Raw genomic sequence first — 17,339 nt, forward strand, 5'->3', positions numbered from 1 at the left:
AGATGCAACTACAGACGGACGACGACGCCGGCGACGCCGCGCCGCGCGTACGGAGGAGGAGAAGAGCCCGACCTGATTCATTGGAGCGGCGAGAGCAGGAGGAGGGGGCGATCGGCACTGCAGGATCCCGCCGGCGCGACGGCGAAAGCGACGGAACGGGCGGAGCTCGCTCGCAATCGCAGCGAAATCAGTCTAAAGAGGAGGGGCGGGGCTTGGAACGGGCCTGTGGATTTGTTCTTCTTCCTGCAGAGGAATTTGAGAGTTGAGTTGTGGCTCTACAAGGATGAACGACAGGAAGACCATCGACCTAAAGTAAAGGAAGGATGGGATTTCATGCAAAAGGGCATCGCGAAGATGCTCTACACGTATTTAGCCCGTTGGAGGATAGCGGGGAGCGGGTTTATATAGAGTTTTCTCGCTCTCTCTCTCCACCCGCTGAAATCACGGAGAAAAAAGTCCCACTCACCACCTTCTCTATAAGTCATCAGCTCTACCCCTCGACCTTTGGGTTCAAAGCCTGTTGGTGCTTCAACCGGAATCCTTTTGGCTATTTGCTTGGTGTTCCAAAGTCCAAGAGGATGAAAAGCAACTAGAGATGTTTTGTGATTTGGCATTCTTCAATTTCGACTCTATTGAAGACTTCCATGCTCAGAGTTTAACTATTTGTTAGAATACCTATTGTATATCATTTGTCTCGTGGAGTTAAAATTGATCCGAAAAATTGATCCGATAGTCAGTTGTAAAGTTAAAAGAATGACATCATTTCCTTAAAAAAAAAAAAAAAAAAAGATAAGGGCTGGATTCCTTTCCCAACAAGCATATAGATAATATTTCCTTTTAAAATAATCACTTATTTCTTTTGAAGTCATTATTAATAATAAAAAAATGTCATCATTATCGAGAAATTCAACTAGTTTTCATTCATTAATTTTTATAATCGATGTGAACAATTTTTTTTTTGTTTTTATAAAATATTTTTCAAATCATCCATTATATAAAATATGATATGATGTGAATATATCCAACTTTAATATTGCAATTCACCAAATAATTGATAAAATATAAATAAATAAATAAATAAATATATATATATATATATATATAAATATCTCATATTCTATCATATCCAGTTCTATTTTGATTAAGAATCTGGACGACCAAATGTAGTCTTTGGGATTGGATAAGTTTTTTTTTTTCATTGAATGTTTTTAAATATGTCGAAAGTTATTTAAGTGTGGGATGGAATTATTAATCATAGAAAAGTCACTAATAAAAGAAGAGCTACTCGCACAAATGATATGCACCTTTTGTCCTTAATAAAAAAAATAAAGAAAAATAATATACCTTAAGCCAGCTCAGTCCGGTCCAATTCCTCAAGCCTCTCTCTCTCTCTCTCATTCTCACTAGATGATAAAGGGAGACTATGCTAATAAACTTCCAAGCTACGGCACAAATAGAGATAACAAGGTAGAAAAGAAGAGGGGAGAGAGAGCCACAAAGGCCTTAATAATGTCCTAGAAAAAGGGGGGTGACATTGGAAAGTAACACCACCACCCCCTCCAATCTCCAATTTCTTTCACTAAAAATCACTCAAGCCTCTCTCTCTCTCTCTCTCTCTCTCTCTCTCTCTCTGCTCTCTCTCTTTCTCTCTCTAGCTCATTCTTGCAACTCACCTAAGTATTTAGTGGCCATTTTCTCCTGGCTAGCTCCCCAAGTAGCCGCCAGCTCATTCCTTCCCCCGACATCGACCTCACACCCACCTCCCGTTCTTCCCTCTCTCCCCAAAATCACATATAATCACCCCCCATACACCCTCCCAATCCTCCATTCAATTCCTACCCAATTCTCTCTCCCTCCCTCTCACCGCATTAGCATCATCAAGCCTCCATCTTGAAGTCTTCAATAGAGTCGAAAAAAAGAAGAAGAGATAAGGGCTGGATTCCTTTCCCAACAAGCGTATGGATAATATTTCCTTTTAAAATAATCACTTATTTCTTTTGAAGTCATTATTAATAATAATAAATGTCATCATTATCACTAAATTCAACTAGTTTTCATTCATTAATTTTTATAATCGATGTGAAGAATTTTTTTGTTTTTATAAAATATTTTTCAAATCATCCATTATATAAAATATGATATGATGTGAATATATTCAATTTTAATATTACAATTCACAAAATAGTTGATAAAATATAAATAAAATCCAAAGATTTCATATTCTATCATATCCAGTCCTATCTTGATTAAGAATGCTGCATTTACTAAATGTAGTCTTTGAGATTGGATAGGTTTGTTTTTTCATTGAATGTTTTTAAATATGACAAAAGTTATTTAAGCGTGGGATGAAACTATTAATCATAGAAAAGTCACTAATAAAAGAAGAGCTACTCGCACAAATGATATGCACCTTTTGTCCTTAATAAAAAAAATAAAGAAAAATAATATACCTTAAGCCAGCTCAGTCCGGTTTCATTAGGATTAATTTGTAAAGCTACCCGCCAACGCTTTCATATCCTTACTTAGATCAAAGCAGCTTGGGCCGGTTTCAAAATTTTGAAATCCCCAACTGGACCGAGATTCCCATAGAAACCACCCATAATTAGCAGTCCGGTCCAATTCCTAACTTGGAGTGGGATTGATGCGCATCCCTAGTCCATTCCAATATAATGTGCTAACTGAGGAAAAGATATAAAAAAAAAAATCTCGGAAAATTTATGTGTAACATACCATTTTTTTTCCTTTAACGGACATTATGTACTAAATCGAAGAAAAAGTTGCACTCTGCACCCCATGAAAGTCACGTGCGCACGTGCCAGACCTTCCTTCTCAGTTCTCAGCGATTGGGGTCTTTGGAGCTGTTTGGTTGGGCATTCCCAAGGGGCTTTGGGCCCCCAAAGCCCCTTGGGGAAAAATTTTAGTATTTGGTAAATTTTTTGAAAGCTCCTTTGCTCAAATATGAGCATTCTAATGCTCAATGCTTTGAAAGGCTGGGAGGGCAGCATTGAGCATTCGGCATTTGGGAAATGCCACGCCTACTTCATCATTTTTCTTCCTCGTTGTCTTCTTCTTCTTCCCAAACCCACCAAGCTTCTCCGGCAGCCACCGCCACTGCCGCCTAAGGGTCGCACGTTGCCGATGACCACCGTTTGGAGGTGTCGCGACACGCGACCAGTGCAAGTGGGACCTCGTGCGATGCCGCCGAGGTCCACATCGCCCGGTTCCGTGCGAACCAAGCGACACCGCTTGAGGTCCGCGCAACCTCAAGCCGCCAAATTTGGCCTCTACGACCTCGGGCGGCCGATTCAAGCGGTCCGGAGGCCAAATCTGGCGCCGTCGGATAACTAGTGCGGCCTCTGCGCCTCCGGGCGCCTAAGGTCGCGGAGACGGCATCGCCCGAGGTCGCGACCTCGGGTGGCCGGACGACCAAATTTGGCCGTCCGACATCGCCGGCCGCTGCGACGACCAAATCTGGGCTGCCTGTCATCGCCGGCCGGATTTGATTTTCATATTTTAAAAATAAATAAATAAATAAATAAAAGCAAAAGCCCATTTGGAATAAGTTTTGCCAAACGGTATTTTTGCACAAGCAACTTTCCAATGCGTAAGGGCGCACATGACAACCATTTTGTTCCGTAAATAGTTTTTGGAATAGAAATGTATTTTTCTATTTATATTTTTAGAAAAGTTTCTAAAAAAATAACCGTTTGATAACGACACAAAATTTCTTCATTTTGGATGACGGCGGCGACGATCGACGACCTTTAATATAAAAAATAAAAATGATTTTGTAACAAAAAATAAATAATAAAATAAAATAAAATAAAAATATCATTTTATTTTAAAATTAAAATATCCTTAAAATAAATTTATTTTATTTTACGAATATATTTATTTTAAAATGAATAAAAATTAAAAATAAAAGTAAATTTATTTGGAAAAACACTCAAGGCAAATAAAAATATATTTATTAAATTTATTTTGATTGGTAGCATACTCGACCAAACGGGTGATTTTCTCGCCTACTACGGATCCCAAATGATATATAAAAATAATTTATTTATTTATAATAAATTTATTTTTATTTTTAAATGAATAAAATGAATATATTTATATTTATTTTTAATAAAATGAGGAGAGGCGAAGGAGGAGGAGGAGGAGGAGGAGGGAGAGACGTAGAGAAGATGAAGGAGGACTCATCGAAATTAGGGTTTAGTGGGAGAAATTATTTCTAATTTCTCTTCCAAATCAATATTTGGAATAGAAATCTATTACGTAAATAAAAAAAAGGAAAGAGGTTTATCAAACATGTGTTTTTATTCCAAACAGTCGTAATAGAAAATTATTTCGAAATAGAAATTTTGGTTATCACGCACCTCCTAATTTGCCAAACGGCCGGAAGATTCCCGAAAACCCCTTTATCCTAAAGATATTTTGCAGATTTGGCCAAAGACATTTTCCCAAATCCGAACCAAACGCCTTTTGTCGAAGAGAAGAAAGAGGGCGCGGACCGCAAGTTGGGCCCGGGCCCGGGACCAGGCCCAGTTTTCCCGGCCCGAGCCCACCCATTTCATTTCGAAAAGTCCTCGCTTCCCACTCTCCGCGCACGTGAGCCCACACCGAAACAGAAGCGAGCACACTCTCCCCGTAGCATAAACGAAGAAGATAACGAGTCCGTGCTTTCTCCCGACTCACTCTCACTCGCCGTCGTCCCCGGCCACCCCCAATCGCCGCAGCTCCACGGCCGAGCTAACGGCGGATCCCGCACAAGCCCAGCCAAACCTCCAAAGACGATGATCGCGCTCTCGCCTTCGAAGCTCGCTCCGGCTCCCGCCAATCCCTCCACGAGCTCCTCCTCCTCCCTTCCGCCGGCTTCCTTCTTCCCAATTCGCGCAAACCCGCCCCGCCGCCGCGCCTGCACGTCCGCTCCGGGAGGCCCCGCGCCCTGACGGGGACCTTCTCGAAGTCGTCGCCGGAGGAGGCGGAGCTCTCCTCCGCCCCGGAGGAGGACGAGTGGCTGAAGCGCCTCCCGGACAAGACCAAGCCGCTCTACTCCCACAGCTTGCCCTGCATCGAGGCCTGGCTGAGGAACCTGGGGTTCTTCCAGAGCAGAGAGGACCGCGCCGTCTGGTTGATTGAGCTCCCCGAGTGGCACGCGCAGCTCTCTCTCGATGTCACCGATCTTTATATAAGGTAACATCGGAGCTTCGATTCCTCTGTCCTCTTTGCTCGAAGGAGTTCTCGTGCTTTTTCCGAGTTCATGCGATTGAGATTTCTTTCGGTGCAGTTTTCTGCGAGCCACGTGCTTGTTGTTATGCCTTGCGTACGCGGTAGCCATGTAGATACTAGTTCTCGGACTAACGATTGAGAGTGGCTGAAGAGTTCCAAAAACATATCAGCAGATAAGGTTTTGGCATTGTGAAACATCTTATCCATTTTCGAAGATACTAGTGCATATGATTGCTGAGTGCTGCCTTATGGGCAGGTTTCTACACAATAAAGATTGTCCTTTTTTCTTTAATCTTGAGGCCACTTAGTTATATAATGTTCACTGAATGGGGGATACAAAGACGATTGAACAGCCCAAAGTTTCGAGTTAATTCGTCAAACTTAGCTCGTATCCGTTTCAAGTTCCTAGAAGAATACTTTAACAGCCCATTGTAATTCAATTCAGGTCATAGAGAAATTAATTACTTGGATGAGAGACTGCCTTTGACCTAGAGTTCTCAAGAAATTTTATGCATCCCCGGCTGCCCAATCGGTAAGAAGATGGATCCTGAACAGAGAACAAGGAGGATTGGCTCCCAAGAAACAAACAGAAAGTAAACGAGAGAACTGAAAAAGATGTTGTTGTATCTCATTAGCCACTTTACGAACTGAGTACCCTTGGAAATGGCTAGTTGCTCTCTATTTCTTAAACTGGCATCACGAGACTGGCATTCTATTCTGAGATGATGATATGTGGCTTGATACTAGGAAAATCTTTCTTTGCCCGAGGTGTTTGCTTGTTTGAATTGGCATTGTTTTTCTTTGCCTGAGGTGTTTGCTTGTTTGAATTGGCATTGTTGTTTCTTTGCCCGAGGTGTTTGCTTGTTTGAATTGGCATTGTTTTTTCTTTGCCCGAGGTGTTTGCTTGTTTGAATTGGTATTGTTTTTTCTTTGCCCGAGGTGTTTGCTTGTTTGAATTGGCATTGTTTTGCTCAGCAGGCAGTTCTCTCTTTTCTTTCTGGACAATTTGTCAAGAGCTATAGCAGTAGATCAGTAAGAACCAAAAATGAAATGGTGTTTGGCTCTCTATAACTTAAACATGATTGCTTGGTATAATTTCCATGGAAAAATATTTAGTTTCCCCCCTTTTCCGCCCGACTCTTTGGTCTTTTGTAAATTGGTTGATCATTTGTTTTCTAGTCAGATTCTTCCTTAGTGTGCTCTTCGAATTCATAATTCTTGATGAGTCTGCATGAGCCGATTGAGTCTAGTTCCTCAGTGATTTTTCCTGTGTCCTCAGCTAATAAAATATGTCTGTATCACACATGCATATGCATCTAACAAACATGGCTACTGAATACTCCCCTCCTCTTGGGTGTTTCTGGTCATGCTCTAGAGGGAGTGACATTAGTTACACAAAGAAAGGGAGGGTTTTCTTCTACACGAAAAACAAATCTTAACTTTCAGTCACTCCTATCCTTTCCCTTCTTTATCTAGATTAGAGAGAAAAAGAGCCGTTCTTTGCTCTGGGAAATGCATATTGGGAAAAGGTGTGCTGTGTAACAAGGGTATCACGTGGCATGCTGATGGTGAATAATCCAATAGATCATGTGGTATTGCAGACATAGTCTATACCACAACAGCATGGCTTGTGTATAAGTGTTGCATGATATATTTCGGCAACGCATTTTGCTTGGAATACAGTTCCCTTCTTTTGGTTTTATTGAAATGAACTAGATCGAAAGCCTCGTGCATCACTGAAACCTACACTCCTTCTATAGTAAGAATTCCAAATTCTTTGTGCAGATACCTGAAAAGTGGACCTGGAAACCTCGAGAAAGATGTGGAGAGAAGATTCAGCTATGCGTTGAGTAGAGAAGATATTGAGAATGCTATTCTTGGTGGACCTTAAGAGCAAGTGCCGTACTTTGTCGCGGTCCCGTTGGTTTGGACAGTGTCCTGAGGAGGAGGAGCACAATGACCTTGAAGTATTGAAACCTCAGCATCTTCCGGCTTTTGCATGGAGATTGTTCATGCACCCTGTATTGGCGGTCCATGTTTTTTTCAAATGCCCTTCTCACTTTCAATTGTTGAATATTGGTTCTTTTGCGAGGTGAAGTTGCAATATGAACCAACATAATGCGGTTGCATCATTTATGAACTTTTCCTTACAACCATATGATGAAAATCACTTAATTCACTTGGTTTGTTTCGTGGAATATATTTACCTTATTTTCTGGCGTTTCTGGCATTTGATTCGTCTAGGAAAATAAATCAATGGAAAATCTTTCCTTAAATTAAGGATAATGATTTCTTGTTTAAAAAATCGAAAATCATTTTAAATAATAGATGTTTAGACTCAAAGGCTGCGTTTGGTAGTCCGGATTTGAGTTCGGATAGGATAATTTGTTATCCTATCCGATGTTTGGGAATGTCCACCGGATCGGACAAACCTGATATATCCAGATAAAAATCCAGGGAGAGAGTGGAATAAGCCCGGATTGGATAAGATTTTTTTTTAAAGAAATAAAGAACTTAACAAAAAAAGAAGATATCACTTGCCGTTTTCAATGGTGGCCACTGTGGAGGTGGCCACAATTCATAGATCTAGGGTTTTTCCATGGCTTTTAATTAATTGAATTTTCTATTTTTTTAATTTTATAATTTAAATGAATATCATATTTATTTTTTAATCTTATCATGAAGTGCACCAAACACTTGATAGATTAGATATGTCCGCCTTTATTATTCAAAGGATTTAATATCCTACTTTATCCTATCCTATCTTGATTATTATCCTGGACGATTAAACGTAATCAAAATTCTATATTTGGGTACGGACACTCAAATGTTGGTTCTCGAGTTCATTAAGGGCGGGCTAGGACCCTAGTGCCTATGCTTGAGTCCATTGAGGTCGAGCTCGAGACCCTAATACTTGCACCCGCACTCGAGTCTATCAAGGCCGACCCTAAAATTCTGATGCTTATGCCCGATGCCTGAGCACCTTGGCCTAGGTCCATAGAGGTTGAGCACAGGATCCTAGCACCCAAGTGTGGATCCCTAACTCTCAAGCCTTGGTCTATAAATGTTATGCTTAGGTCCACAAAGGTTGTGCTTGGATCCATAGAAGTAGGGCTCAAATCTCCGATGCCCACATTTGGGTCCATCGAGGCTAGGCCTTAGACCGTGGTATTGTTCCTTGATATCAAACGCTTGAGTTAGGCTTTATCGAGGTAGTCATGACTCAATTGCTCGTACCCGATTTCCCAATTAATCATGCACAATTTATTAGCGCTCAAATAGTTTGTCTATTTAATAAAATCAAATTAGACTTTTTACACCAAGTGATAGAAATATTTTTCAAGTCATTTATAGGTTCCGGCTAAATACCCAAAAATATTATCATTTTCCTTAAAAAATGACTTTTTGAAAAATATTATTTTGCCAAACAAATGAAACCAACATATCAATTTGGATAGTGAGAAGATGGCTGTATGCCAATCGAAAAGGAAGACAATCTTTGTCGGCACATTCAACTGTAGATTACATTGGGAAGCAGGGGTGAGCATGGTCTAGGTGGACGACTTTCTCCCTAAAATTGGGAACTGCCCACAAATGATTAGTTCCAAAAAATTGTAACCGGGAAATACCAATTAGTTTCATGGATCCACTTGAAACCGGATTGCTAGTCCGAGCTTGTTCCTGGGTGTCAATGGAATCGGTCCCATCAAGTTTCATGCACTCAATGCAACATTTTTTGATAAGCCAAAATAAAGCAAAAAATAAAGAACTTCTTTATTCTTAATTGCAAGATTAGTAAAAAGATTGAACTCATATTAAAAGTTAAGAGTCGACGTTCTAAGTCAATAGGTGTTGAGCTTGAGAGTCAAGATCATGAGTGAGAAATAGAGAGATGACTTATATGAGGTAAGAGTGAGACAAGACAAGTACCTAGTTAATTGGTGTTGAGCTTTAGATTAGGGATTCTATGATTTTCATTTTTCTTAAATATTTTTAGTCAGGAATATTTCTTAAAAATTAAATATATATTCATATATTACCTATCTAATATGGACAGGCAAGCGGCGGTTTCACAAGTAGAATCGGGAACCAAAATAGTAATCACCTATTCCAATAAATTGGAACTAAGAACCAGATCGATTTCCTTAGGAACCGTCGGTTTCAATTTGATCCGATTTGGTTTTGGGCGATTCCCAACTCTTTTGTACACCCTTATTGGGAGGTCCTTGTTAGAACCGCTAGCATAAATGACGATCGAATAACTATGGTTACGCAAACAATTCTATCAAACTATGTTGTTGTCTATTTCTTACATGATACGTTCAAGCAATCCGCAAAATTTAGTTTGATAATAAAAATGGGCTGGAGTCCATCAACATTTTATAAGTTTCGAGTTAAAATCTAAAATATAAATACATTGGAAGTCTTAAAAATTATGTAAAAAATTTAATTAAATTATAAAATTTGTTACAAAAGTACAATCGGGTCTTAAAACTTCAAAAGAGAGTGCAATTAATGACAGGATTTTATTGAACAAATTTGACAAGTTTTATGAATTGATTATACTTCTCAAAAGTTTTAATAAAGACAATTAAATTCTAAAATTTGTTATAAAAGTATAATTGAGTCTTAAAACTTTCAAAGGGAGTATAATTAATGACGTGATTTGATTGAATAAATTTGATAAGTTTTATAAATGGATTATACTTTTCAAAAGTTTTAGTAACTACAAGTTTTTTTTTTTTTTTTTTTTTTTGGACAATAGTAACTACAAGTTTAGAACTTTCATGTCCTTAAGAAATTTTTTGGCCCAATCGACTTGGGCCTCACACTGAGAGAGCCCACAAATATTTTGGGCCGCACCAAATCCAAGCAAACCAGAACCGGTTAGCGGCTCCAACCTTCGACGACGACCGGCCAACGGCTTCAACGGTAGTCCAATTTCCAATCTCCTCCTCCTTCTTCGTCCTTCAACTTCGACACTGAGAAACCGATCGCTTCTGCTCGCGCGTCGACTCACGAGTTCGCATTAACGATCCAGATTGCAGTTACCGCTGCAGGCTCAGGCCGTTTCCAAACCCTAGCCATCCACCGTCTCCGTTCCTCCCGTCCGATTCCGGCGAAACCTCCGACTGCTCGATCCGAATCGGAACCCCGCGCCCGATCCGGTCGGCCCGATCTCCGTTCACCGGAGCCGCCGCGCCCCGGTTCTCGGCGTCGCCGGAGATCTCCGCCGGCGTCGATCTTCTTTTCTTCTTTTCAACTCCTGCGGTCCAATTCAAAGGACCGACCGCCGCTGCGATAGCGGGATAGGCAGGAGACGATGATGCATAGCAAGGGATCGAGCCATCGGCTGTCGGGGATGGTGTCTCGGTCGCGGATTTCGGGCCTGATGCTGTCGATGTTCGCCACGTTCGCTTCCTTATACGTCGCCGGCCGGTTCGTGATGCTCTGGAATTGTTTCCATGTGAATGTGCTGTGTGAATTCGAGTGCCTGCAGGACGTGCATCCTGATTTTACTTTTTCTCCAGCTCTTTTCGAATTGAAGTGATGCGTGCCGATGCGTGCTTCTGAAAAATGCTTCCGTTTGTATTTGGTTTTAGGCTATGGCAGGACTCGCAGAGCAGGGTTGACTTGATCAAGGAGCTTGATAGGATAACTGGACAGGTGAGTTTTTTGCCAGCCTATGCAGCGTTTCTATTTTGAGTCAGGTCTGTTTGTTCATGCTGTTCCTCTTCTTTGTCACGTTCCTCTTGGCACCAATTTAGACTTTTCTCCAGTATATGGGATAACAGTTTGGGATTACAATTTAGACTGCCACACATTTTGGTTTACAATACTTGTTGACAATTGGGTGCTGCTTAGATTCAGTTCTTGTTCTTTTCTCCCTTTTTTGTTTCTTTTAAAGGAATTATCCTTGAATTCGAGTAAAAAACAGCGGACATTGTCATGACTTGTAAATGGATGTGTGCTCCATTTTAAAATGTTGTACATTTCATGCTGAGCCTGAGCTGACCAAAATGACTAAGATGAGCAGTGTCTTCTTGATGATAGGGGCAATCTGCTATATCAGTGGATGACACATTGAAGATTATCAACTGCAGGTAAAGTATCTGCCTACTGGCATCAGACTCATATCGAGATCATTTAATCATTTTTCTGTTCAGTGCTCGTCTTGTGGTACCTCTAGTTGTTTCTTGGATAATATGAGAATTTCTTCTCAGTGAGTGTTGTGAAACATGTTTTGCTTTCTAGGGAGCAACACAAGAAACTAGCAGCCCTAGATATGGAGTTGGCTGCAGCTAAAAAAGAGGGTTTCATCTCTAAGAACTCGGTGGATGATTCTAAGAAAAGACCCTTGCTTGTGGTAGGAATTTTTACAAGATTTGGCCGCAAGAACAACAGAGATGCAATTCGGAAGGCATGGATGGGAAGTGGTATGGTAGCAATCTCTGCTTTTGTCGGCAGAATCACTGATATGTATACTTACTAAAGTAATCCAATGCATTAATTAGTTTCTCCTCTTTAATCCTCATGTACAGGTTTAACCTACCATTTTGAGATAATTAGTCTGTCTATGCTTTACTCAGCATTTGCGTGACATCTCACTGACAGCATCACTTGCCTATCCCTTTCTGGCATATTGAATGTCTGTATTCTATGCTATGATAAAGTGGATTCATGAGCCACATACTGTAAGACAGTGGATTAGCTGATCAGGTGCAGAATTGTCTTGAGAATTGGAAGTAGGGGTTGGGCTCTAAGGAGAAGAAATTGTTTTCTGCCATACTTGTCAAATTCCCTATGAGCAATAATACAACCAATTTAAAATAGTTTAGGGAAGGCTTGTTTGAATGAAATCAAAAGTTGGATGAAAATTCCCTGTAGTGGAAAAGGAGTTCAGAATGTAGACAATATTTTCTAGGGAAGCTGGTGTGCAAGGTAGCACCAGTGACCTCTTTTTGCTCTTGGCAGGAATTTTTTCTAACTTACTCTCCAAGTCCCACCTTATTCACAACCTCTAGGCCTATTGCGTAGGGTCTAATAGTACCAAGGACATACTGTAAAGGCCTAAGTTTGCTTATTGATGCATTGATCAATCTGATTTATCATTGGCATCCTATGCTTTTAATTTCTTGTTCCTTAATTTGTAAAGCTTTAACCTTCTATTTCAAACTGTAAATGGAAACCTTTCTCTTCACAGGTACTGCCCTAAAAACATTGGAGGATGAGAAAGGCGTCATTGTTCGTTTTGTTATTGGAAGAAGGTATGAGGTTTTCATGTTTACCTGCTATTTCGTTCTTCCTCTTGGATGGTTGATTAAAGTCTTTGTATGATTTACTTTGCAGTGCAAATAAGGGAGACAGCTTGGATGGGGCAATCGACAGTGAAAACAGGCAGACTAATGACTTCATCATTCTTGTTCGTGCCTTGGCAATAATTTATAGTTGCATATTGATGATATTGCTGTATTGAGCTATGACTTTTGTTAGATTTTCTTTTGCACACCTAAATAATCGCCATATCTATCACGATTTGATTGAGGAATTCTTCTGCGATTTATTGAAATCTGCAAGAAAATCTGTGAGGCAGAAAATGTGTTTACCATCTCATGTGCTTATGAGTAGGATAGGAGCTGAAGAAATGCATCTTATTTAATCACAGAAAATTAGTATTCAATGAGAAAAGAGCCAAAACCTGATTAGAAGAATGTTTTCAGTATATGAAACTGGGAAAGTTTAAGTCGAGCATAGCTTTGTGCAAGTTGGTTTCATCATAGTTATGCAGAAAATCGTTTTCTTCTCTAATCTTATGTGATGCCATCCTCTACATAGCTTGCATCACTTTTGCTTTCAAATCAAACTCCTGTTTGTCAGTATTTTACTGGTTGTGGACACAATCGTTTCGTGATTGCCATGAATGCATTCTGTGAGTTTCCCACATTACTGTTCCTTGATTTTGCTGTGGGCCTCTTGGATGAATTGTGATTGATGATGTAATGCAAGATTGTTGATTTTGTGTGTAACAGGATGATCATGTTGAGGCACCTGAGGAGACTCCAAAGAAGGCAAAATTGTTCTTTGCTCATGCTGCTGAAACATGGGACGCTGAGTTCTATGCTAAAGTGAAGGATGATGTCTATGTAAATATTGGTCAGTTCAATTTTCATGTAGATAAAGTTTATATTGTGAAGTACATGGCATAGACTTGGATCACAACCCTTATCCCCTAGGTTTCTGGTAAAATAATGTTAAAATTTGCTGATTTGTCATCTCTAATTGGACTGTAATTCATGATTAGATATTTGCTGTCTGCTACGACAGTGCATGTTAAGATTATATCTGCTTATTGTGCTTCTCTTAACAGATGCCTTGTTGACTGCACTTACGGCTCACTTGGACAAGCCTCGTGTTTATATGGGGTGCATGAAGTCAGGCGAAGTATTCTCTGAGCAGTGAGCATCGCATCCTGAATACATGTATTGTTAACTTACCTTTTGAATTTGTCAACTCACTTTGGCTGAGTATTTGCAGGGGTCATCAATGGTATGAACCAGACTGGTGGAAATTTGGTGATAAAAAATCGTAAGTCCTATATAGCTGATTTCCTTTTTCTTTCATAACTTTAGATCCGGAGGATATTCACTGACGTTGCATTTGCTAAGGAGTATTCAAAACCAATGGTCATTGATCCATCAGAAAGTATAAACATCCCATCCCAGACATAAAACTTGATAATTGTGCTGGTCCCTCTTGGTCATGCTCATACTAGGTCCAGGCGGCATATTACTCCATGGTGACTTTGCTACAAGATGTTTGCCGCTCCTCTGCTCCAAGGATTTAGTACAATTATCATGGTCCAGCAAATTACTTAAATGTCCATGACTGAACCAACAATGAATTTGTGAGGGAAATTCTGGTGATTGCCTGCAGTCTGCTTGCTGCCCTTGACATGCAATCATCTTAGTTTGATTGGTTGTCATTTCTTCATGACTGATTGAACCATGTCTGCATGTACATGCACATAAGTAAAAACACATCTGAATATTAAATTTTTAGAATATAAAGTCCAGAGGAGGTGGAGACTTTGAGGGGTAAGTCTTTGCTCATCCTGCAGTAGCATTAAGAAATTCGTCAAATAAGAATTCGGCAAATAACGTGACACATAATTAGGGTCTGCCCTGGACTTAGAATTGGGATTTCACTAGAAAAAATTGAGCATTAAATGGTTAAAACTTAAAGGTTTTCTTATTTGGGGATTCCCTCATGTTTGCCTTTGTATTTTATACTTAGTATTTCATATTCCGTATGTGCGTGAGAAGTTTCGTCTCTTGACTGTGCAGATACTTTCGCCATGCTTCAGGGGAGTTGTTTGTCATATCACGAGCTTTGGCAAAATTTGTATCGATAAATAGGTAGGTACCTTTCTCTTTTGCTTTTACTCAATTACCTCTATGCAATTGCGTGGATGGATTCATAGTAATCCTATTATGCAGATCCATTCTTCGTGCATATGCACATGATGATGTGAGCGTTGGGTCCTGGTTTATTGGGCTTGATGTCATGCATATAGATGAAGCAAAGTTTTGCTGCTCATCTTGGTCAGCAGGTCTCTCTCTCTCTCTCTCTCTCTCTCGGATTCATGTTGTGGGGGTGGGGCACAAGAGAGGCTTTTTATCACTGCACAAATTGACTATTTTTTCCCTGTTTCAGGAGCAATCTGTGCAGGTGCTTGATGCATCACTTACGACACCGGGGTTATCCTGCACACAAGGCCCGTCGATTCTTTCAAGAGTTCTTTGCATATAGAAATCTGCAACTCTTTTAGGTTAACTGGTGGAGGTGATGTGTGGAACTGGAGATTTGGCAGCCCTCCTTTTTGACTTCAGCATATTAGCTGGTTGCTGAAGAAGGCTTCGAAAGATGAATACCTGGAGGCCAAAATAGTTCCCGTGCTGGATGCAGAACGACATTCTTTGAGTTAAGCGTCTAGCAAATGGGTCATTATTCTTTCATTTATAGTGACAGACGAGATTCAGCCCCATTTAATGGTGTGGATGTGCTATTGAGAGATTGTACTATGATTGGCGGCTTATTCTCTTTAATTAAAGGGAGTTCGTGATACTCATGTCTGGTTGACAGCCTGTTTGATGCATACTCACTTCTGTCGTGCTGGTTACTGACTGATCCATCCAGACTTCTTGTAGGATCTGTTCATTGCTCGACAACCTATTCTGCGCATTCCTGACTAGTCCCCTCTTCATATTTGGACCGTGGAGGCATTTCGTACCATACCGGCAATTTGTGTGCGGACGATATCGAATTAATTTTGTTGTGTGTTGTTCTGGTTGATAACATTTGCTATTTTTCATTTCTACGAGACAACGGTGAATATACTTCCTCCGCTGAAATGCAAGATCATAATAGAGAGACCTCTCTGTGCAGCACTTAAAGAATCCATGAAAGTAGTTTGAAATGTAGAAAACAGTAGGACACTGGGTACATCTCGAGATGAGCTTTTGTTTCACTCATTTCCACTGGACTATTATTTTCGTAGGTCCCGTATTGTATGCTGAGCTGTCGTATACAGAAGAGCAGAAATGTTAGGCAAATTCTCCAGTAACGGTGGTGAAGGCAGAAAAGGCGACATTTATCCACTTCTCACTTGATAACAATCCCATAAACGCATCTAGAGATCATCAAACAATCGGTCATCGCTTAGTTCTTCAGTCATTTGCAAGCATCGGCAAGTATAAGACCATTAGATAGTAAGAACTATTGGCATTACATTATTGATAGCATAACTTCCAGGTTCGTTTCGATGATCGCATATTGGTAATGAATTGAACAGCCAAACCAAGCCAATCGTACAGCTTCCGCGTAACGCTGTGCGAAAGGATATCCACAGAAATTTTTGGACAGCAACAGTAGAATGCAAAATTAAAAAAGGAAAAAGTTGCGATGGTTAGGGAAGCTACTCTGAATATCAGAGCCAGGTTTCGATCCTGGGACCTGTGGGTTATGGGCCCACCACGCTTCCGCTGCGCCACTCTGATTTGTTGATGTTCTCTCTGCATTATATTTTACATAATCCATGTACGAGTGGCTTGGGAATATCGCGCCAAAGAAACAGAAATTGAGATCGCTTTAGTTTAACACAAGATATTTCTCAGATCACGTCATGAATTAAGTATGAGATGAAGGGTGACGTATTGTCGGGCATACATCTGTCTTCCTATTTATTTCGAGTGCCATATGAAATTGTTAAAAAAAGAGATAAGTGTTTCTGAAGTCTGCAACTCGTCACTTAAAATGTATTTCGCCTTAAAACTTGCAAAAGTGCGTTTAAGTCTTAAAACTTATCAAATTGTTTCAAATGAGTCCTAAAATCGACGCCGTTAGTCTTTTCCGTTAAAAATGCTGACGTGGCATTTTAAATAATTTTTATTTTCAGTGTATTTTTTAATTAATTTTTATCCATTTAAAAAATAGATTTAAAAACTAAAAAAATTAAATTTATTCTTATCCTATTTTCAACAAAAACTAAAAAGAAAAGTTAAAAATTTTATTTTTAAAATTATTAAAAAAAAAAAAAAAATTAGCGCGGCTCTTCTCCCCGCCACCGCGCCGCCACGCCCATCGCCGGGGGCCGGTGACAGATCGCCGCCACGGGCGAGGCCTCGTCGCCCTCGCTTGGGGCCGGCGAGATCACTAGATCCGGGCGAGCCTCGCCGGCCCCGAGCGAGGGCCGACGAGGCCTCGCCCGGGGGCGACGGTCCGCCGCCCTCGCCCGGGGCTAGCGAGGCTCGGCCACCCCGCCCAAGGCACGCAAACCGTCGCCCGGCCCCTCCGGCGATGGGCGGCGGCGCAGGGGGAGGAGCCGCTGTTTTTTTTTTTTAATAATAAATATTTTAACTTTTTTAAAGTTTTTGGTAAAAATAAGATAAAATGAATAAATTTGATTTTTTTAGTTTTTAAATCTAAATTAAAAAATAATTAAAAAATTCACGTGGAAAATAAAAAAATTCACGTGAAACGAAAGAACTTATAATGCCAATGGTCAATGAAAACAGGAAAGAGAAGAAAAAAAGGGCTTATGGGATCTAAGA

General features: G+C 40.4%; 2 protein-coding genes across 2 annotated transcripts; both read left to right on the top strand.

Moving 5' to 3' along the window:
- Nucleotides 1-4,753: 4,753 nt before the first annotated feature.
- LOC104424461 (hypothetical protein) lies at nucleotides 4,754-7,408 on the top strand (the record flags this gene model as incomplete). The annotated part of the gene is made up of 2 exons (XM_010036893.3): nucleotides 4,754-5,193; nucleotides 7,015-7,408. Coding segments are annotated over 2 exons (546 nt in total), but the record flags the coding sequence as incomplete, so codon positions are not given.
- Nucleotides 7,409-10,152: 2,744 nt separating this feature from the next.
- On the top strand, nucleotides 10,153-15,358 carry LOC104424462 (hydroxyproline O-galactosyltransferase HPGT1). The gene is made up of 12 exons (XM_010036894.3): nucleotides 10,153-10,668; nucleotides 10,833-10,896; nucleotides 11,284-11,333; nucleotides 11,485-11,666; nucleotides 12,434-12,497; nucleotides 12,580-12,652; nucleotides 13,260-13,383; nucleotides 13,598-13,685; nucleotides 13,765-13,815; nucleotides 14,574-14,645; nucleotides 14,727-14,839; nucleotides 14,944-15,358. The coding sequence occupies exons 1-12, from the start codon at nucleotides 10,553-10,555 to the stop codon at nucleotides 14,964-14,966; spliced, it is 1,020 nt and encodes a 339-aa protein (XP_010035196.1). The 5' UTR covers nucleotides 10,153-10,552; the 3' UTR covers nucleotides 14,967-15,358.
- Nucleotides 15,359-17,339: the final 1,981 nt, after the last annotated feature.

The sequence above is a fragment of the Eucalyptus grandis genome, chromosome 8, assembly GCF_016545825.1.
Source record: "Eucalyptus grandis isolate ANBG69807.140 chromosome 8, ASM1654582v1, whole genome shotgun sequence".
Taxonomy (NCBI): Eukaryota; Viridiplantae; Streptophyta; class Magnoliopsida; order Myrtales; family Myrtaceae; genus Eucalyptus; species Eucalyptus grandis.